Genomic DNA, 23,280 nt, shown 5'->3' on the forward strand with positions numbered 1-23,280 from the left:
TACATATTCACAAGACCAATGATGTCTCACTGAGAAGATGGGACAGTGCGGAATTGGAAACGAAAGTGGTAATGTACAGCCCAGCATGGCTACAATAAAACAGTTATGTATGATAATAACAATTATAATTATGCATGAAATCGAGTAAGCGGAGTTACTCTGAAGGAGGAGAGAGCGAGAAGAGAGCACACAAGAGAAAGAGGGGGGGGGGGGGGGGGGACACTGTTGTGCAGGGGCTAACGTTGTTTGTGGGGCTGACGTTGATGCATGTCAGCTTGAAGCGAGGTGGTGCTGCGCTTACCTCCATGGGGTTGACGGTGATGGTGAGGGCCGAGTCGTCCCAGTCCATCTCGTTCTCCTTGCCACCCTCCGTGTCCCTCACGGTGAGCTGGTGGGCCGCGCGGATTCGGAACACGCCCAGGATGATCATGAACACCAGGAAGCTCACACACACAACGATGACGATGGTGGCTGCGCTGGGGACCACTGTGGGGCACACACAGCAGGGACGTGCAGAGAATGTTAGAGAGGCAGGGGCTGACACTTCTAAAAGGGCCTTTTGGTGAAATGTCGAAAATAGCCGACATCCAAGCTCGCTGCGACGCGTTGTGAGCTTGGAGGTCTGCTATTTTCGGTGCTTGATACCACACTGAACCAAGTATAATCAGGTCAATACTGGAGATGTGGTGTAACGGCATGGATTTCTACAAAGAGAGGGCAATTCTTTCAACATAAGATGCTGCATTCAAGTTCAGGAGAGTTTAGACAAGGCAATTCTCTTGAATGCTGCCTTCAGGTATGGCATGGAAAGAGGGCGTTTGCATTTCTTTCACCATAGTAAAAACTGCATTCATGGTCTGGACTCTGGAGAGGGCAATTTTTAGAGACGGATAAAAGGGCAGGGGCTCAAGCCCCCTTTGATGTCTATGTGTGCATGTGCCTGCACAGCAGCATGCACGCACACACACACACACACACACACACACACAACAACAACAGATTTCAGGAGGGTATCGTTAGTTTCACTTCGCCCAAAGACAACAAAGTAAAAGTCACTTCCAACAACGTTCTCCTCAACATACAGTTAATTTTCCAAGTCATTGCCTGTAATTCTGTGCTAAGGCATTTTATGGCCATTAGTTGTGTTGAGGCAGTGTACAAATGTATTCTCTCGTACTCCAGCACTAGAGCTAATGGGCTTTAACTGCACTGTGAAGGAATGCTTTTGGAGGCTCCAAGTGTGTGTATGCGTGTGTACGTGTGCCTTCTTTAAATACAGTACATTTATTTTTTAGCTTTTTGTTGTTGTTTTTCATATAATAACAAGATGGGGATGCCAGCCTGGTTGAAACATGGATTTACCCATTTAGAACAGTTACACATTATTGTGTATCATTATTTTATGCTTTAACTATTGAAAAATAGCAGATATACAAGCTTGCAGCGCGGCAAATCGTGAAAATTCGAATTTTGACCCGATTCTATAAGTGTCTTTTGAATCCTTCTAAGGTTTTTTGAAAAACCCTATGTTTCTGTGTCAGCAATCTGGCCAGCCATCGTCAAAGAAAAGGTCCTTTTCGCTTAACTGGAGCTCAGTTAGTCTGTTCTTGAGAGACTACTATGTCAGTGGTTCTCATGTGAAGGACCCCCAAAATGATATTTATCTGGCCACGGACCCCCATCTCAAAATATTTAGTTCCAGGGACCCACCAGAAGCAAAATTTGAGTTACAAACGATTTTCACACATTTTCACAACTTTTTCAAAAATAGCAGATCTACAAGCTCGCAGCGCGGCACTCGGTGCCGTGCTGTGAGCTTGTATATCTGCTATTTTTCACTGGTTAAAGCATTCAATAATTCTAGGCCTAAATGGGTTAAAGCTCACCTGAGGCCTGGTGAGCGTTGACCAGGTTGTGTCCAGACAGGTCCACAGAGGCGTGGTGCACGGGGTTGATGAAGTTGGGCTGTACCATGGCATTGTTGGCATGCTCCATGGGGTTGGCTGTGTGGATCACATTCACCTGAGGAAACACAAATGTTACAGAATATGTTGAATGCGGACAATCCTAGACATTATGTTGGAAAAATGTATTACGATGAGTAAGCATTAATATATTTTTGTACACATAGTTCTGCCCAGATGATGTGCGGAGGATAGAGGATACCATTTCTAACCCTCTGCAATGAATGCATCCTTTTTAGGTTTATGCGTTATTTGTTTCTTTTGGTTCCTCTATTTCACCACGTAAGTTATTGAGAGAACACAATCTCTTTTACAATGGTGACCAAGAAAGGATGTCCAGTAATACCTCGACTTTGAAGTCATTGCTGATGTAGCGGCCGTTGAGTTCAGAGCACACCAGTTTGAACTTCCTGTCGAAGAGAGCCTCTGTGTGCCAGTTCTTGTAGCGGATCAGGTGCAGCACCAGCTCGTAGTTGGCCATAGTGTTCACGCCTAGCACACACAGAGGCACAATCACACATGAACAGGAGATAATGCAAGCTGCAGATAATGTTGTTTGACATAGCTCAATTTACTATCAAATACAATTTAGGCATTTAGCAGACGGTCTTATCCAGAGTAACTTAAAAGTTGCCAGATCGGAATAGGCAGCGTAAGCATATCAAAAAACAACAAGGTAAATACTTAGTCATATAAACGTATGCTGTGCCTCAAATAAAAACAAATACCAGGTAAACAAATGCCCATGTTGTGGGGAAGTAAATTATGTACTATGGGATTGGCATGTTTCTAAATAGGCTGTGAATATTCATAGGAAGGAATTAAGGAGTGAACAGCAGCAAAATGGATTTAGTCTCATAGATCTTAAAGACATTCGAGTGTGTATGAGTAAGAGAAGGCACTGCAATTGTGTGCATGTGCTAGCATAACATTTGAACATGGTTATGGGGTGGTGAATTAATCCAGTGGGATTAGATAAACCCATTCTATGCGGTCGCCTTCACTCGCAGCAGGATACATCTGTAAGCTTGTCATGTTCATTTGATGCCTCTGTATACCAGTATGTGTCTGAATGTTCAGTTGTTCATTACATGGGGACACATCATATATAGCACAGTGTCTGGCCTAGCGCAGGTCTATGAGTGTCTGGCCTAGTGCAGGTCTATGAGTGTCTGGCCTAGCACAGGTCTATGAGTGTCTGGCCTAGCACAGGTCTATGAGTGTCTGGCCTAGTGCAGGTCTATGATTGTCTGGCCTAGTGCAGGTCTATGAGTGTCTGGCCTAGCACAGGTCTATGAGTGTCTGGCCTAGTGCAGGTCTATGAGTGTCTGGCCTAGTGCAGGTCTATGAGTGTCTAGCCTAGCGCAGGTCTATGAGTGTCCGTACCGGTGATGACCAGGCCCAGGTTAGAAGAGCTCATCTCCAGACCACGCTGCTGCAGCTGGGACAGGTCCAGCTCCAGGCTCTCGTGCTCGCCGTCCAGTTCATCTCCAATGGCGGTCACCTCGCATGTGTCCAGGTTGTGCATGATCTCCTCCGATACCACCGTCTCTTGAACTGGACCAACCACGGGAGAGGAAAAGAAAAACAAAGAATGTGAGGGATGAGGAGTTGCAGAGAGCCGGCCAGGTTGACTGCTGGATCTGCGACTTGGAAATATGGACTGGTAGCTCTTTGTACTGGTAGACATATCTGTGCAAGATTAACTCAGAAAACACAGACAGACACAGGCTAGACTCCTGCAGAGCCACACCGTAATAAAGGTTTTACTATCATGATCATATAGCCATCTGGTGTAAAGCAAACTCAGCGTGTATTCTTTTATTGCGCACATTACATTTTTATTAAGATGTGTTTGTGCCATTAGCATCTTCTGCCTCAAGTCTGCACTACAGGAACTCCTATAATGGATTCCTTGTGAGCTTATTTGACTGGTCTGCTAACTGCAGACAGTCTGATTGCAGCTCCTTGTCGTCCAGCAGAGAGCATGAGTTCATTATGTCAGGAAAGGTTGAGCAGGACTTTAACCATTTGAACCCAAGCATCACCATTCCTTTGTTTGTTGTTTTGTGAAATTATAGCTTGTAGATTCTATTTTTGGTGAAGATATATATATATATATTTTTTTTAAGATTTGTTTTTGGGCTTTTTGCCTTTATTGGATAGGACAGTAGACTTACAGGAAATGGGGGAGAGACAGGGAGTGACATGCGGCAAAGGTCGCCCGGATCGGGAATCGAGCCTATATGGTCTGCGCCTGGTCCACTAGGCCACCAGGAGCCCTTTGGTGAAGATATTTGGTATAGTATCACCTAGGAATATTTTCAACCAGTGGTCCGGGGACCACCATTCCCCCGGACCTTGAGGGGGTTCCAGGTGGTCCCCATCTAAATGATGGAGAGTTGGTACCCAAATGTACCCTTATAGATCTATAACTCTTGACAGTGTAAAATGTAACCAAATGGACCCACACTCTCAAGCGTACATTTTTTTTAAAAACATCTTACATCTTACATTACTCAATTTACAAGAAGTCTATACAATTAGAGAATGCAGATTTGTTTTTATTTTTATTACAACGTTTGCAACGTTTGCCTGTCACCTCTCCTATGGTACCAATATCAATACAGCATGGAACTGTGGACAAAAGCTTATCCAACGATAATAAAATATCATACGTTTTGGGTTTGAGAGGCTAAATCTAATCAAATGGTGGTCCGTGGCTCAAAATGCCAAATAAATAATTGATATGAAAAAGGCTGAAAACCACTGTATTGAGGCCCATGAGAATGCAGTTAACCACAGTAAGTATAGGGATTTAAGTGTTAAGCCCCTTTGTTCCATTATGGCCTATTGTTCACCAGAGCACTTTGTTTCTCTTCCTATGTACAGTATCTATTCTCTCTCCTCGTCCCTCCCCGCCTCGCCTCATATAGAGGCCAGACAGATGGCACGGCTGGTTAAATGTCCCCTTCCCCACAGAGTCTGTAGTAAACAACTCCTCCCTCTATCCATCTCTCTCTCTCCCTCCCTCCCTCCCTCCTTTTTTCTCCAATCCCTTGCTCCCCCCATGTCTTAATCCTCTGCGTCAGTGTCTATAACCACAAAGCTTTCTACTGTACGTATATCCGCCATGCCTAAGGGAGCCATTCCACCATGGAGTCGTTCCACCATCACAGTAACTCCGCTAAACTAGAGATATTTCCCCTCTGGGACAAACATAAGATCAGGAATGTAGCGTGCAGGTGTTCATAGAAATGTTATGTACAGACAGTACATACAGGTGGTTGCTGTAGGGCATAAACCTTGGCATCTCTAGATTTCAACCTCCTTTTTTTATGTTCTATTATATATATAATGTTTTGCCAGTTATTTGGGGGCCCGCTTGCACAGGTTGAGAATCACTGCTATACGACACCGTAGAAGCGTAGTTACAACAACCTTTTCTCTAGTTCCTATAGCTTTGCGGTTGCACTTCCTATTGTGTGGACACGACAGTAAAGTAACTAAGTACTTTACTCAAGTACTGTACTTAAGTACAATTTTGACTTAGATTTTTACTTTACTGGAGAATTTGCAAATTTCAATATTTTACTTCTACTCCATTACATCTCAGAGGCAAATGTTGTACTTTTACTCCACTACAATTATTTGAAAAACGAGTTACTAGTAACTAGATACATTAACCACTTCAAAAGATTTAAAAACTTGTGAAAAGGGACATTCTGCAGAATGAGTACTTTCTACTTTTGGTACTTTAAGTACATTTTTATGATACCACATACTATTGTACTTTTACTCAAGTAAAACAGGTGAGTGCTTTCCCCTCCACTGTGCGTGGACACGTGTGCGTTTCCCTTACCGGTGGGGTCGTCCTCAGTGACCTCGGGTTCGGCCTCGGCCTCGGCGTCGACCTCGCGGGTGATGGTGCTCACGATGCGGAGCTCGGGGAACAGTGTCACGCCCTCCTGGCTCTCGAACTCGGCGGCGCTGCGGGCAAAGTGGTCGATGCCGCTCAGGCTGATCTTGGGCTCCTCTGGGCGCAGCACCATCACGTAGCCCTCGGCGTCTGGCACCGTGACGCACGCATCCTCGTTGAAGCACCTGGGGGGGACGAGATGAGGTTACGTTCCGAGTTCCACATGTTATACTACTCCCCAGAGTCCCCACAAAGTGGAAATATGATTCCCATCAGTGTATTTTGCAAAAAAACACCAACAGATGCAGGCGATAAATACAGATAAAAGAAGGCAAGAAGGACGCAATAACTGACTATAGTGTAAACACTGTACTAACGCTCTGTGCCAAGGACAATAAGATAAAGAAATGTTAGAACACAGAGCTTTTCTAATTCAATTTATATGATGTACCTTGACTTTTCATTACTTTTGTAGCAGCATCACCGGCTAAAAAAACCTGCCCTCCATTTTACCTCTATACTGTTCACATTTCAACATGTCCTCCTTTGAGAAGAGAAACCCTGTTTAATTGATTTAGTAGCAGGAACAGCAGGAACCTTCACAAGCTCATGTGCTGACCTCGACCGACAGATGCAGTTAGAGGACAGAACAAGACAGGGTCTAATAACATTGCTGCTTCCATGTAATCTTGGAGGTCATGTCGGTGATGTCATATTGACATCTGAGGACGACCTAGAGAGAGACACTGTGATGTCATATCGCTGTGATGTCCAATTGACTTTAAAAAATGGAGTCATTTGCCTCTTCATTGATTTCTGGTATAATAAATATATAATCTGTGTTGGCATTTTCTTGGCCTACTGCCAGCTTACATGAGAAATTGTCCGCTGATCGGCCCGTTGGTTTGTGAGATTAGCCACTAACAGACCGACATGAAGACACAAAGACAAGCTCACAACTTGTTGCGTTGTGTGATACACTATAAGCGTGTAGATCGGCTATTTTTGTCAAATGTAGGCTTATTTTTGGAGTGGTGAAAGCACTCCCAATAGACAGGTATGTCTGTGGGTGGGTGGGTGGGTGGCTGGCTATGTGGCTGGCTGGCTGGCTGGCTATGTCTGTAGCCTGGCAATACCTCTAGTGGCCACACACAACACACATGTTAAAGGAGGGGTGCTGTTTAGCAGGCTAGGCACACTCAAAGGAGGGGTGCTGTTTAGCAGGCCAGGCACACTCAACACGCACGCACGCACGCACGCACACACACGGTATAGCTGCTCAGATTCACCACTCCACTTCGAACCAAGGTTTGATTTTGTCCAATGTTCAGCTGTTATGACATGCCCAGAATAGGGACACTTAGGTTTCATGTGGTTAAATCAGTGGTTCTCAAAGTGTGGTCAGCTATTTGAAAATAGCCGATCTGCGAGCTCACTAACGTAGATCTGTTAGTTTCAAAATATCTTGGCAAAACGTGATTTTTTTTAAAAAACTTGTATGGGGGTATCTGTCAAAGAATACATTTATATGGGGTTTCGCGGCCAAATACATATTCGTTTGGGAGTCACTGACGTGAAAAAGTCTGACCACTGAGTACAATGTCCTCAGTCTCTGTGTCTTACTTACTTGACTGTGGTGGAGACGCGGAGGTGTCTGATACCGGGCGTGGGGAACTGACGTGAGTTCAGGTAGGAGATGTGCTGCATGACCTTATCAAAGGCATCGATGTCATCGCCCTCCACCGTCAGAGATGACTGGTTGGGGTTAAACTCCACCTGAGGAAAGAATAACCATGGGTTGATTATGGGAGGATCTCTGATTTAAACCCCAGTTTTACTTCCTTTATGTATCTTAGATATAGATATAGATATAGATACAGTATCTATATACATTATTTAGGTGTCATCTACAGTGGTTCACAACCTCCACTGATTCAGGGCCCACTTAACGCGGCCCACTTAACAAGGCAGCGGCCGTGTCAAGTGGTCAGATGGGTGGGCCGGATCAATAGAACTAATGTAGAATACTTTTAAGTTCTTATTTATTTATTATTTATTGATATCACTTTTTAATGTTAGTGTTATATTGTCAGGCAAATCTTAAGGATTTGCCAATTATTTGGGGGCCCACTTGCAACACCCTCGCTGGCCGCCAGTGGGCCCTGGGCCGCAGGTTGAGAACCAGTGATCTATAAAAATGACACCTTCCTGTATTTCACCTTTCTTTAGTCTAGTCTTACTTATGTTCACCCTTCCAATAGGAATGACTGTTTGTTCATTCAACAGTACATTGTGTTCCATCTAAATCATACTCAGTAAAATGCTGAGTGTACCAGCAAACCCGAGTGTACAGATGGAACAAATCTACAAATTCCACCAGCACACTCTTGGAGTTATTTTATACTTTAGCTATTAAAAAATAGCAGATATACAAGCTCACAGCGCAGCACTCAGCTTGTAGATCTGCTATTCTACCACTTTTTGTGGTCACATGTTCAGATACTGGATTCTGATTGGCTTAAAACAGTGGCAAATCAGTCAACAACCTTGAGTTGGCTCATGGACCCCGCCCACTGTTGTGTTGCAGTTGTATAACTAAATAACCTTGCAAGTTACAACTGTGTTTTCTTTCATTTATATGGTAGAAGTGGTAGAAAAGCAATTTACCATTTGAGGGTCGTGGGTTGTTGGCTGATTTACCACTGTTTCAGGGTTGTTTAAAACAGTGTTAAATCAGCCAACAACCCACTCCCTCTCATGATAAATGGCTTACTTTTTGAAGAGAAAAAAAAATCAAATAATGGTTAAAGTGATAATGTGTAATAATGCTTTCCGGGTCTAAATGAGGTAAATGAACACTCAGGAATTCACAGTGTACAGTCTGAGCCTGCAGCGGCTGCTTGCTGAGTGCGTGGCCCATATAGGGTCTCTGGAGGGGCGTGGCGTCCTCCTCACCTTGACAGCTGAAGCCACCTCCTCAGGCAGCTGCACATCCAGGCCCTCCTTGCAGGTGTACAGGCAGTCGATCACCTTCTTGTTCTCCAGCTTGCCAGAACGGATCATGAGCCCGGCGAGATTCCCGCGGAAAAACTGGGCCATGCGAGCGTTGCCGCCTGAACACATCGGAATGAAGGGAATGGGAAGGTAACACACACACACACAGAAAAGAAACACATAGTCAGTCAGGCGTACAATGTGCAGTTTTGACCTTTTCTGAGCCAGCGATTCAAGCGTGCCGTCTCAATGTGCAAAGCCGGCGTGACTGGTGCTCATGCAAGTTAGAATGTATGTCCTTACAAGGCCTGGGGCTAGGATAACGAGAGAAAGAGAAACACAGAGAGAGAGAGAGAAGAGAGAGAGAGAGAGAGAGAGAGAGAGAGAGAGAGAGAGAGAGAGAGAGAGAGAACGAGAACGAGAACGATGATGGATGACTTGATACAGGCCTTCAGCCACATGCAACATCAGCCATAACGTGGTGTTACCAAAGCCTTGAACAGGCAAAATTAAACCAGAGGAGAAGTGGGGGAGAAAAAAAAGACTGTGGCCCAAATGCTGTACCATATTTATTCACCTCATCGTCTTTGTGCAATTCTGAGGATTTATTTGATCAGTCTGGTACTTTGCCGTTTCAGTGAACCTTGGCATTTCAGGGCTGTATGTGTGAGCTACCTGCAGCGTAGGTGAGAAAGTCGTGCTGGGGACTCGAGCTGTGCCAAAACATGATGAGCAGAGGCCTGCGTCACTGCAGAGACAGTGATAAAGCTGGCCGTCCGCATCTCAAGGTTAACACAGTCATCCAGCTGAGTCGTGTGTGGGTGTGTGGGTGTGTGTGTGTGCGTGTGTGTGCGTGCACGTGTGTGCATGTGTGTGCATGTAGATGGGGGCCTACTGCTGTAGTCTTGTTATGTGATACGGAGGAGATGGTGCATATCACACCAAGGTCACGCTCTGAAAGAGGAGACAGCATGGCCAAACGCTGCAGCCAGTTCAGGGGTTTGAGCTCATTTTATGTCTATTTCTGTTCCGGGCTTGTATCGGAAATCGAGAGCGCCAACTGTCTGATTGGCTGAATAATAAGAGATCAAACTGCATCAGGTCTGTGGAGGGCAGAGCAAAGAATAAAAACAGGGGATGTGTAGATAGCAAAACGGGAGGCAGGCAATAAGGAAACCCACAACACTCTAATCCATACTGCATCATGCTGCGATGGCGTTACAATGAACAGAATCGTGCCGCTAGAATGGACTGGAGTCATTCTAGTGAAAATGGCATGAGGATGCAGTTAGGATGGAGGGACGGACATCATGGACAAATGGACATTATCTGAGGAATAATGGAAAGACTTGAGCAACCTGGAGCGGGCTCAGAGACTGTCTCAGTGTCATTGTCATGTCCTGAGTTGTCTGTAGAGGGTAGAGACAAAGAGAGCAGGGACAGACAGGGAGGAGAGTTGAGGATTTGAAGGACAAACTAAGATATGACACTAGGAGGTCACATCAATGCATCACCCGAGAGTCATCTAACAAGGAAAGAGTTAATACACAGTATAGCATACACAGAACATTTGTACAAATGTACCTATAAAAATGAATAATAGGTGTACAGGTAATAATACATCAGACTTATATAGCGCTTTTCTAGGTACTCAAAGTCGCTTTACAGAACAAAATAAAGGTAAAATGTGTTAAAATGTTAAAAGGCTAAAAAGGACACAGAACATATTTAAAATAGCTGAGAGGGAGAGAAGAGTTAGGAAGGTAGTGTTGATATCTCTGTTATTATATACCTGCATCAATAATAAGCAACAACAAAATGTGAGTGCAGAATTAATGGACGGTCACGGAATGTTTGGAGGGAGATGGCCATCCTGACATTAATAACCAAACATTCACTTGCACTGTCAAATACTGACTGTTAATTTGACTTAGAGAGTCTACAAATTGAACAAATGGACCCTTAAAGGTCCATTTGGTTCCATTTGTTGTTGGTTCCATTTGACAGTGTACTCTCTATTAAGTACGTACACTGTAGTTTGATGTTGTACTTTGAGATTCCTCCATAATGAATGATATAATTTCTTAGTTCTTAGTATTCCCCATGTCATATGATAATTAATTTCACAGCAGTGTCTACATAGAATGTATTAGACTTGTACCTTGCCAGCAGGCGCCAATGGTGAGCTGGGAGTCAATCTTGGAGGCGTGCAGGGGGTAGTCCTCTGTGACCAAGAAGGGCTCGAACGTGTTGCCGTCCACGAACAGAGTGACAGACGGCAATTCCACGTTCACCACATAGTGATGCCACTCCTTGTCACATACCTGGGGGGACAAAGAGGGCGGGCGGTTATGATTCACATGCTGTCAAGAAGCACAAGGCAAGGGTCTTCAACAGGGACTCCGGGACCCCTAAGGGGTCCTCAGAGTTACTACAGGGGGTCCTCCAAATCTTTGTGTGATAGATCTTTTTTTTATATCAACCATTTGAACCCAAGCGTCCATATTCTGAGAACTCTAGCCAAAATAGCAGATCTACAAGCTCACAACTGCGAGGCATTGTGAGCTTGTAGATTGGCTATTTTCGGCAAAGAGGTTTGGTGTAGAGGGGAAAAAGAGCAGACAAAGTACAGAGTGAAAGGTCAACTTAAGTATTGATGGTTCAAGTGGTTACATATCTGATAACACAAATTGACATGAATTCAAAATACAATGATGATTGTGCTGTCAAACGATGAAACTATATGGAATCTGGGGGTCCCTGCTTCATCTCTCTCTCAGCTAAGGGGTCCTTGGCCTGAAAACGTTGAGTACATTGTGTCCTTCAACAACATTTCCAGCTTCCTCATAAAAGGCTCTCATAAAGCATGTGGTTAGAACATAAGCTGTAAGACCTTCCCCATGGTTTGTGGTCCATGTAGTCAGGGTCATCATAAGTTCTCAACCTTGTTCTCAAACTTCCCACCACCCCACAATAAAATAATATATATTTATTATATAATAAGAGGGCATAACACATTTATATTTGATAAAAAATTATAACAATATTTAATGTTACTGATCTTAAAGTCAGATTTCTACTTAATTGCATGCAGGTATCACACACCAATAAAAGAAAATTATGGGTGACGCCATGCGCAACAAAGTATATATCTGACTTACCTGTCACTATTTCATTGTAATAATTTTCCCACACTACCCCGTCCCCTATTAGTTCAATTGTTTTCTTGTATTGTATAAACTATCCCAGAACTATTTTTGATACATTCAAATTTTTCCACAGACCACCTGTAATTATGCCATGAACGACTAGTGCAGTGGTTCTCAAAGTGGATTCCAAGGACTATTTAGGTTCCAGGGACTCTCTAGGTTCCCTCTAGAGATGGACCGATTGCAAAGTTCTTGGCCGATACCGATCCACCGGTTTTATGAAGGTCTGACCTGCCAAAACCGATTTTTCCGATACCGATTTCTTTAGCTAAGAACTAGAAAATAGGGTTGCTCCAATACCCTTTTTTTCAGGCCAAGTACGCCTACAAGACATACTTCAATTTGAGTACCAATAAGCTAGAAGAACACTAATGCCAAATCAATCACAATAGTACAATATCCAAAATCACAGACAATATCCAGTCTAATATGACCGTCTGGACTAGGCAGGAGGAAAGGAGGTGACGCATGCTTTTTTTCCCTTCTTTTTGGAGGCGACATTGACACAGGATTATGGAATATATCCTTACATTGCAACGGTAATCAGCACCATCTGTATTCTGTAGGCTGTCACTAAGTAGACTGGGTGCTACTTGCTAATGTTGACTTTAGTCACAGGACCAGAGCATCATGCTGTGTGCAGTGCCATTGACACAATTGGCATAAAAACTGTATTTATGTCAGTGACCTGCCGGTCACCGACTCGGCCGGTTTGACAGTGTAAAAACGGAACCAAATGGACCCTGACGGCTCCATTTGGTTCCGTTTGTACACTGTCAACGTTAAGGGGAGACCTTCAAATGACAAGGTTTGAGAACCACTGCACTAGTGGTCCGTGAACCAGTGTTTGCCAACCAGCGTGTTGAGGGAGTCGGACTGACCTGGTCCAGCTTCCAGTGGAACTCAGCTGGTTTGTAGTTCTCTGCCTCTGATGGCTCCTGGCGGAGCAGCAGGATCAGACGGCAGTTGTGGACGTACAGAGAGTAGTGGTGTCTGTTCATCTCTGCAGATAGAATAGAAAACACCTTTAAAATGAGTTCAAAACACCAAAACAGGAGGGGGCCCTTCTATAGAGCCCTTGGGAGTCCAGTCAAAAGGTAGAGGGTTTATGTGGTTAATCGCTCCATTTGGGCTTACTCAGGGCAAGACTTTTGTTAGTTGATTAGTTGTTTGTGTGTGCTTTATCCATACACATCTCTGATGTAATCCTTACTTATAAACTTGGTTATAACCATTTAATTGCGACAGTCTACAGCTTTAGCTATTAGCCATTGTTACATCAACATTAGAATGTTCATCCCCATTAGAATGTTCAGCACTCAACCAACCTGAAAAGGCTGTCATTCATTGCAGCATGACTGAATGAACACAATTTTCTTTTTGGTTTGACTCAAAGAAGTCAAACCAGTATACCTACATTCACCTTCCATGTTGCACAGTTTACGATTAGAGTGCACATACGACCGTCAGAAAAGGCTGTTTTGAGTCTGGTACCATAATATATAAGTAAACATGTAATAGTGCACAAAATGTCCTAGACCTAGATATTAATGTGCAGAAAAACAGACTGGGGTATATACAGATATACAGATATGGGGTCATACATTACACTGAGGTCAAGAGAATGGAGACTTATGGCCCAGGGCACAGTGATTCTGATGTAATCCTTCTTATATAAGCAGTGGGAGATCTGCTGATGAACCCACCCGCCCCACCCCCACCCTGTTCAACACATGCAAGAGACTGTAGCCTTTACTGTCAATAAGGTCATGCAGGGCACATGTGACAACACACTGCACAAAAAATCGGAATAGTATATATATATTTGAGCGGTGCTAATCGCTCCTACATCTGGCTTTGTATGTCCGTAGTACGAGACTAACGTCACACGAGACTAATGTCATAGAAAGTATGCAGAGAGAGACCGATATCACCACGGCTGAGGTCACGGACAGAACGGCCAACACAAGGAGATATGTACATGTGTCGTGTTTGATACCATGCTCACTTCGCACAGGTGCAATTTTTACAGTTACTGCATTGAAATTAGCAGGAACGTAGAAGTCTGTTACCATGTTTTAGATGGTTCTTTAATAGCGTTGCCAGAGTGTATTCACGGATTGTAGCCTGAGGGTGTGTGATGTCTTTATTAGCAAGTTATTTTCAGACACCATATGTGCTGGATTAATTAGTTGAAAAAATGTCCCTGGTGTGATACTTACAGTACATTTATGTGCCAGAATTAAATAAACACAGGATGCTGTCAGAACACCCCCCCCCCCCCCCCCCCCATGTGATGGCTTGCATTTACAATGCAGCACAAAAGCAACAAGACTGGGGCTTTACCGTCAAACGTGAAGGGTTAAGCCCTTTGCACACAGGCGCGTTTAACCGCACGGATAAAACGGACAATATAATTTTTTTTAAAGAAAACAATGATTCTCTATGACCTCATGCACACCGGCTCCGAATTAGCCGTGCGACGAGTGGCTGCCGCCGTGCGTTTTTTTTCTCGATCGAACCCAGTTCGATTCGTGCGTCTTGTTGCATGCGGTAAAAAACTAATCACTCCTTTTATGACAACTTTTTGGATCCGCAGCGCCGATTCCGCACAGCCTTGCACACCAAATCCAATGCGTTTTATTCATGCCGCAAACGAAAAAAACGCAACTGTCCTGTGTGCAAAGGGCTTTAGGCCTATAAATATAAACTAGAAAAGAAAATTTCTAAGAAATTTTAAGTGTGCCTGCAGCTCGCTAAGTCTGTGCAACCTTGTGTAGCGGTTGGTGTTAGTGTTTCGTCTTGAGAGGGTCGTTCCCCCTGAAAAACACGTTTTGGCATGAAACGGTTACGTTTTGGCATGAAACGGTTATGTTTTGCGCGTTTGTGGTGCCCCCTATGGGTCGAAGTGGAAATGCTTTTGGGTATATGTTCAGTATAGCGCCCCCCACTTGTGGTTAAAATTTGGTGTTGACTGGATGTTTCGTTTGTGATTTATGGCTACTTCTTACAAAACGGGCTCCTCCCGCTAACTTTGGAACCCTGTTACGGAAGAACGGTATGGACTATCAAAATATCGTTTAAATATGTTTATCGCATGAGTCCATAGATCGTGTGTATCGATTTTTGTGACATTTGGAGAAAATATGTAGGAAAAGGAGCAAAAAGTGTGTTTTGAAGAAAATTCAAAATGGCGGAAAATCTATCCTGACGCAAATGGGCGTGGCCTATATGAGGAGATGCGTCATGACCCAAGGAATCCAGGGAAAAAGGAATTTTAATTTTCCGACCCACGGTTCAAGAGTTACAGGCCGAAAGGTAAAGTGGACTGTTATAGCGCCACCATGAGGCCAACTGACGAAATTATTTTTTATTTAATCCTTGATATCATTATAAATCTCCTCTCCAAGTTTTGAAACTGTAGCCCCTATGGTTTGCGAGAAAAAAAATATTGAATGTGAGTTTTTGCGATTCCCATTATAAGTCAATGGGTAAAATTAATTCACTAATAAATTAATATCAATTAAACGATACAACTTTTCTCTTAGAAAAGTAATAGCACAATTAAGACAGTTGAAGACCTCTATTGCAATAACATCTTCGCAAGTTTCCAACAACTTTGTCAAAAATTCAACCTTCCAAGGCAATTTCAATTCAAATACTTCCAGATCAGAAATTGGGTTCACTCTAATTCTTCAGACTTTCCAAACATGCCACCCGATTCCCCATTTGAGACTCGGCTTCTCAGTAGACATTACTCTAACACTAAAGGCTTGATATCTTCTATATATAACATATTGATTAATAATTTACCACTCTATAACACCATGCCTATAAAACAAAAATGGGAATCTGATCTGGGGTGCATCTATGATGATGTTGACTGGCGTAACATGCTTGAGGGTTCTCAGACTGTCTTGATCTCCACTAAACACAGACAAATGCAGTTTAATATTTTTAATCGAACCTACTATACTCCACACAGGTTACATAAAATTTACAATAATGATTCCCCCAATTGTCAGAGATGTAAAGTCTCTGATGGTGATCTACTCCATATGCTGTGGAACTGCCCATGTTTGGAGGAGTTCTGGAAATATATAGTTACAACAACTTCAGAAATAGTAGAGTCTGACTTGTTACCTGACCCTAGGATTTGGATTTTGGGAGACGTACAGGGACTTTCGTTAAGTCAATACAAGAAGTACTTCATTTTGCTGGCAGGTACAGCTGGGAAAAAGTGTATTCTCCAAAATTGGAAAGCTGAAAATCCTCCTTCTCAAAGACATTGGTTGAACGAATTAACTTCCTACTGTACTCCTGAAAAGATCCTGTATAATGTCAGGAGGAAACCAGCAACATATAAGAAAATATGGGGCCCTTTTATGTCTTTGTTACCATCATTGCGCCCTTGTAACTAAATGGGATATTGTAATATGTAATGTGCTGTTAATAATACAAATGTAGGGGAAGAAACTATACTGTACCTGGGGTGTGTTTGGGTGGGTGGGTTATTTGTTTGTTGTTTTTTGTTTTGTTTTATTGTTCTTGTTCTTGTCTTTTGTCTTTGTTGTTGTGTAAAATCAAAAAAAGAAATTGTGACTTTTGTCTAAATAAAAATATCTTTACAAAAAAAAGAAAAGTAATAGCACACCATTCCCGGCCGAGCCGCACGGTTTGATGTATATATTGCGGCGGTGGCGTAAATTGTGCGGCAGTTATTACCGCACCAAATTTGTGGGATCATTATTATTATTATTATCATTAACTACCCTAATTAAGTATGGCGGATTACAATAAGTGTTTTGCCATTGCATGGCAGGCACACTTAAATATAGAAGAACAAGTCGACAAGTTGAAGTCTTTTTGACATTTTTTGACATTTCGGCCTGCTGGCCCTCCTCAGAAAAGGCAGATCTACTATGAGATTGTAGGTCGCCTATTTTCACAATTACATTACAACAGGGCTACTCAACATAAGATGGTTCAGGGGCCACTCAGCAAAATACCAAAAAAGCTAAAAATGACGGTCCTATTTTGGACCTTTAAACAATGATTTTGTAACACACTTTATGACTAGTCTAAAAATGTCAAAAAAAAATATTTCTAAAGAATATAGATTTTTGGTAGGAGACATTTTTTGATTATTATATATTTTTTACGCAGGAAAAGAAAATGGGAATTTTACTCGAGTCATAACCCATAAAGATTGGACCGTGACCCACAAATGGGAAACAGTGGGCTATATAGGGCTTAAGTGGTCAAAGCAGTAATGGACGTCTTCCATTCTGCTCTCACGCAGGGCCCATTACCTGTCTTGTCAGAGTTGCACAGGATGGTCTCCTTCTCGTGGGACCCAGGGCCATGCCTCATCCACACGGAGATGGTGAAGGGGTCCTTCAGGTTGGTGCTCACCACGCCTTCGGGCACCTTGATGGCCTGGGTGCCGTTGAACTCGAATACCTGGTCGCTGTCGTGGCCGTTGTCTGTGGGCAGACCCACCGTCCAGTTGGCAGAGCTGCTGGGCGCAGGCAGCAGCTCCGCTGTACCAGTGCTGGCACCTGAAACAAGACGCAGAATTAAAAACAGTAGGGTCCATGTGGTCCAAGACAGCAAAATAAAAATATAACAAGAGTAAAACCAGGGTTCCCACACATCTTTACCAATTCATTTCCAAAACTTTTCCGAAACCTTTCCAGAATATTTAACCCGATTTCCAGGACTATATAACAATAATTCAGCTTAATAACGCTCAATGTGCAATGTGCCCAAAGACAGGTAGTGTATGCCAGTGGTTCTCAACCTTTTCAGGCCGTGACCCCCGAAATAATCATATGTGAACTGGGGACCCCGGCACCCTGACGAGCACTGAGAGTAGAGGAATTTTGTATAACACGGTTTTATTGTGGTTGCGAGGCGTTGTGAGCATGTAGATCTGCTATTTTCACAATTTCTGCCTCTAATATTTGACAATTTGGCCAATGTTTAATTTGTCATTTCAGAGGTATTAACAAAATAAATAACCAAAGACAATGCATAGCTATTTTTTTCAGGACCTTCCAAGACCCATGATCAATTCCAAAACTTTTCCAGTACTGGAAAAATGTTTTTCTAATTTCAAAATATTTCCAGGAATTTCATGACCGTGGGAACCCTGTAAAACACAAATATAATATGCACGGTTAGACGAGTAATATCCTACCACAGAGCTTGTGAAGGGACTTCTCAGAATAGGTGTCTCTGTCGCAGCCCTTCCCAATGTGGCTGGTCTCCAGCTCGATTCTGGCCTTGATGGAGGTGATTGGCTCGTCACAGGTCTCCAAGTGCATGCTGGGAAAAAGAGCCAGGCTGCCTGTGCCGGGCTCATACTCTGTCCTCTTATTGAAGCCTGAGAGGACAATACAGACATAGAGAGACAGACAGACATAGACAAAGAGAGACAAAAAGTGAGAAAGAGAGAGGGGGGGGGGGGGTGAGATTCCCTTCAGCGCACAAACAATAACAGACTTACTTTGCTTATTTTTTAAGAGGCTGTTTTAATTATCCAAACCACATTAAAAGGTCTAAGAGCTTAAGGGAGTTGGATAACCTTCTGACAATGTCTTCCTGTGTGTGTTCTGTGAGCAAGCCATGGCGCTTTTGTTCCCCACAGAGACGCTCAATCAGTGACGTAACGTGGTGAAACAGAGTGTGTTAGGGGAGCTTTGATACCTTGCCAGCCGGGCTTGCAGGTGGGCTTGATGTTGATCTTAACCAGTACATCCTCTGAGGCACGGTTCTTCCCACAGTCGTAGGCAGTCACGGTCAGCTTGTACATGTGCTCTTTGGCGTAGTTCAGTTTCTCTGTGTTCTTGATGAAACCTGGACAAAGAAAAAGAAAGGAAATCAAGTTGACAAAATAAAATATTATGCTGTTGTTGTAGTTTTTTTTCCCTGTTTACCTAATGCCTTGATACCGATAATGTGATGGTATTTTGTGCATGACTATTTCCCCTCTCAGAAGATATTTCAGCTAAATAAACCAACGCATTAATTGGATGATCGACTTCTGTGACATTTCAAGGAGGCCGTGCTTGTCTCCAAAGGCAGCAAGCCGTGGTGAATTCAAAATGAGTCTTACACCTCTGCTGTTCAAACAGATCAATGGACAATGTGGTCCCACTGACTCTTTGACCTACAATGAAGCTTTTCTGGGAGGCGTTTGGAACACACTGTTACTTGTATCCTTACCATCCTTGTCGACAGCGAATGGCACGTCGGGGGTGACGATCTCGTAGCTGCAGATTTGGCTGAACTGGAAAGAGCAGTCGGCATCTACTGCCTCCACCTTCAGAATGCTGTCATACTTTTTGCCCTCAATGACCGTGGCTTTGTAAGACTTCTCCTTGAACACTGGCGAATACTCATTGATGTCATTCACTTGGATGTGGACAGTGGCCCTGTTGGGGACACATTCAAAGTTATGAAACTGTTCGAGAAGCTTCATAGTAATTGGTTTTAACCCATAGTAAATCAAGCAATAGTAAATCTGGTTCTCCGATTCCTTTAAAACCACCCGAATCCATCTATGAAATTACGGCAAAGGAGGACTGCACAAGGAAGAACTCATGTAGGACTCAAGTATTATCATCCTATTTAGGTTAGGCCAGGGGATCCCTAACAACTAGCCATACCCTCTGGTTGTGAGCCCATGTTGCAAAAGGTTTGTAGATCCGCCGACGCTGGTGAATGCTAATCCGGTGAATGCTCAATCCCTGTTTCTAAGTGGGGATGTTTCTGAATGGGGATGTTTCTAAGTGGGGGTGTTTCTGAATGGAGGTCCGCCCCGTATTTTTTACAATAATGACATGCCCAAAATAGGCACCCTGAAGTGCCCACCCTGAAGTGCCCACCTGTGATGATAACTTACTTGTGGGATTTCTTCATGTTGGCTCCATCGGGGCCCTCGCCGCAGTCATAGGCCTGGATTGTGAAAGTATGCTCCTTCTGAAGTTCACAGTCCAGCCTTTCCTTGGCTCGGATCACCCCTTCTCCAGTGGACTTGTCCAGGACCACTGCCTCAAAGGGGACATTCTGCCCATGGATCCTGAAGCCGCAAATCTCACCTGAACATCAATCAAAAGAGTGCTTTGCTCAGAATAAGTAATGAAACGGGTTGAATGTTTTGATACTTCAAACCAAAGGATACGTTAACAACAAAACGATATAATCACACAAAACAAATTAAGATCAGCGAAAGGTTTTGGCAGCCAGGGGTTTAAAACACTGGGGTGGGTGGTATCCGTGGAGGAAGCCAAAGCACTGTATGGGTGAGTACTTGAGGGGGATTTGGGAGAGGGTGTGGGGTGGCTATTTAGTACCATAAAGGACTTTGTGTCTATTCCAAGCCATTTGAAACACACTAGCATCCAGTCATGCAGGTAAAAACCGAAAAAAGATGTGGACAGGCATTTCACAGGAGTACTTTATGTATAATGAATCAAAATCATATTACTGAACCCAAAAGGTAAGGGAGTAAGGCCTACATTACATTTACTTAGAAGAATAACACTATTTGTGTTAGACATCATTTTTCTGTGCAATGAATGTTAATTGCAGCCTATCTAAGAGGGGGAAAAACAACAAAGAAAAATCCAAACATTCTATGCAATAGACAGCATTATAATAAAGTGATGCAGCACCATTTCAGAGAGTCACCAAACCTAATTCTGTGAGACACAAATATTAACCCGAGTTCCTCTGGAACAACATCTCCAATATACAGTATAACCTGTATCTAATTGAGGGAAGTCTTCCTGTGCAATTTTGCCTCTCGCCCCAAACTGAGAAATGAACACAAAATGAAATCATAGAGGACCAAATCAGTACAATAGCAGTCGTCAAATAAAAAGCACTGGATGAGAACTGGGGTTAGAAATATCAACTTGCTTGACATCCACATCAAATGATAACTGCAGCCATGCTATGATAAGAGATTAGTGGTGGAGAATTAACTAAAGGTTTCCACTAAGGCAAAGATGCAACAACAGAAACTTCACAGCGGAGAGAGTTTGCATAAGTTAACAATCTCAGCGACTTGGCTCTAAAGACTACTGAAATGTCAGGAGTCCACAGTCATTATACTACCAGTGTAAACATGATAGTTTCTTAAATGTCACCAGTAACAAAGTCAATATCTTGACAGTGTCTTTGACAAATATTTATAATTTCAGGTCTTGTTTCTCAAATACCAATTTCAGCCTTAATTCCTGCTCCAATTGCTTATGCTGTGGGTGTTATCAGGTAGTGAACCCAATTAGCAAAGAAATTCAGCATGTTAGAGTTCACTGTCTGAAAGATTCTGCCAAAAATATTGGCTTTGCATTCCAGATCAGATGACAGAAAGTGTTTGCCTAAATTGCAGCAATATGCTAGAGAACTTTCCTTTTCCCTAGTTCTGGCTGAAGAACTGTTAGTGTCTGCAAACTACAATGGATGTCTCATGCACTGATATTTCTAAGTACGCTCAGCCCCACATCACACTTTTCATCCAGTTATTGGAGCACCATAAAAGTCAGGGTGAGAAAAACGGAGTTGGAAAATAAAAAGAAATGGGAAGGAAGTTACAGAGCATGGCGGGTGTAGAGTTTCTGTGTAGAGTGCGGATGCTGCTTTTGCGTTAGTGGGTTAATAATAAAACAACTGAGCACAAGGCAGGTGAAAGAGCCCATCATCACCTTCGTTGGTGAGGGTCACCTCAAAACTCTCTACAGGAAGGGAGAGAAGAATAAGATAGACCCGGATCAGTGAAGGAAAAGGAAGTTCAGAGGTTATACAAAGAGGACAGGACGAAGGACATATATTTTGCCATTCGCAGATACACATTCACTTTGAATAAATGTACGTTTCAGCAGTCCAAGAAAGTCTTCAGCCAGATGAAATGAAAGCACAGTTTACAATCTGCAGATCTGTTAAAAGCCACTTCAGTCCAAGGCTTTGCCATTTGGTTCTGGCAAACTCTTGGAAGAAATAGGAAACTAGTGGAAATTAAGCAGGACATAAAATGACAACGGACAGGAAACAGACATTTTAATACCGGTCTTTCTCGACAAAATTGAAATAAATACATCAAGCTCGGCTTCATTCACAAATCATCTTCGTCAACCATCCATAGATACACAATAAGAAAGCCGGTAACGTAACACGTTCAACTTTATTAATCCTAATTAAAATGCTCCAAGAACGAATCTAAAAGCTATCTGGGGTAATACAATACAGCTCAAGCGGCGCTTTCCCATTACGGTGGCGTTCTGCTTGGCTGATTGTTTTAGAGTGCCAGTCAGGGCCTCTTGCGGGTTGAGCTGTCCATTTTGTTTTGCTCCCAGCAATTAGAAATGGACTTCCCATTAGAGCCTGCTGTTCAGGGCCAGTCATGCAGCGAGAGCTGTGGTGGGCCTCTGCCCTCTCCATGTTCACCCTAGCCCTAATGACCAGCCCATACATGACAGGGTGGAGCAGTTCCTCAGCATATCACTGGGCATATAAACTCAGGTCAGGCAACCACCCTCTTGGTTCTCTGCATAATGCCTAGCACAATAACTGTTATACTGATCCTAATCCTCTTGATGGGCAATGAATGTACAGACTGGGTATCTGCTGGACTGGTTCTATATGAACCTGAAAGATTATGGATGTGGGTGTGTTAAATACACAGTCCGAATCAATTTACTGTAATTGTATTTAATTGTGCAGCAAATATTCCCTATGCAATAAAAGTACCACAGGAATGAAAGCAGTTATCAGCCTTATTTAGTAGTCGACTGCTCTTTTTGTCACCTGGACTAAATTGTAAATATCCCAGAATGGGACACTAGCGGAAGAGAACTGCCTTGTTATTGAGCATGGTAATGAAGAATACAGTGTTGGGCATCCTATGTTTTAAAGTGCCATTTCCCCATTAAAGGACCACACTGGCATCAATACATGTCTCTGTTTTATTCACAACCGTGTCCATATATTGTACAGGTACATAAACATAGATAATTTCCCCGTTAATAGCTTTATTTTTAGATTTTTAATTTGTTTACATTTTCTCCAACGTCCTTAACTTGAATCTGATCTTTTACATTATCAATCTGTGCTTTAAAATGCATTAAACACAACAAATAACTTTAACCAAAAACCAACAACAACCTTGCAATGATATTTTAGTGTG

General features: G+C 43.0%; 1 protein-coding gene across 1 annotated transcript in view; it reads right to left on the minus strand.

The window, feature by feature from the left end:
* Positions 1-23,280, minus strand: part of clstn1 (calsyntenin 1) — a 47,091-nt gene that overhangs the window by 5,902 nt on the left and 17,909 nt on the right. Inside the window, exons 3-16 of the mRNA XM_080734286.1 lie at positions 19,996-20,191; positions 19,317-19,525; positions 18,798-18,947; positions 18,289-18,474; positions 17,399-17,647; positions 12,968-13,089; positions 11,039-11,201; positions 8,839-8,996; positions 7,511-7,659; positions 5,827-6,068; positions 3,351-3,521; positions 2,311-2,456; positions 1,887-2,022; positions 302-486 (exon numbers count right to left, since the gene is read on the minus strand). Coding sequence (XP_080590412.1) covers positions 302-486; positions 1,887-2,022; positions 2,311-2,456; positions 3,351-3,521; positions 5,827-6,068; positions 7,511-7,659; positions 8,839-8,996; positions 11,039-11,201; positions 12,968-13,089; positions 17,399-17,647; positions 18,289-18,474; positions 18,798-18,947; positions 19,317-19,525; positions 19,996-20,191 — 2,462 coding nt within the window. The remainder of the gene's footprint in view (positions 1-301; positions 487-1,886; positions 2,023-2,310; positions 2,457-3,350; positions 3,522-5,826; positions 6,069-7,510; positions 7,660-8,838; positions 8,997-11,038; positions 11,202-12,967; positions 13,090-17,398; positions 17,648-18,288; positions 18,475-18,797; positions 18,948-19,316; positions 19,526-19,995; positions 20,192-23,280) is intronic.

The sequence above is a fragment of the Nannobrachium achirus genome (genome assembly GCF_963921795.1).
Source record: "Nannobrachium achirus genome assembly, chromosome: 9".
NCBI classification, from domain to species: domain Eukaryota; kingdom Metazoa; phylum Chordata; class Actinopteri; order Myctophiformes; family Myctophidae; genus Nannobrachium; species Nannobrachium achirus.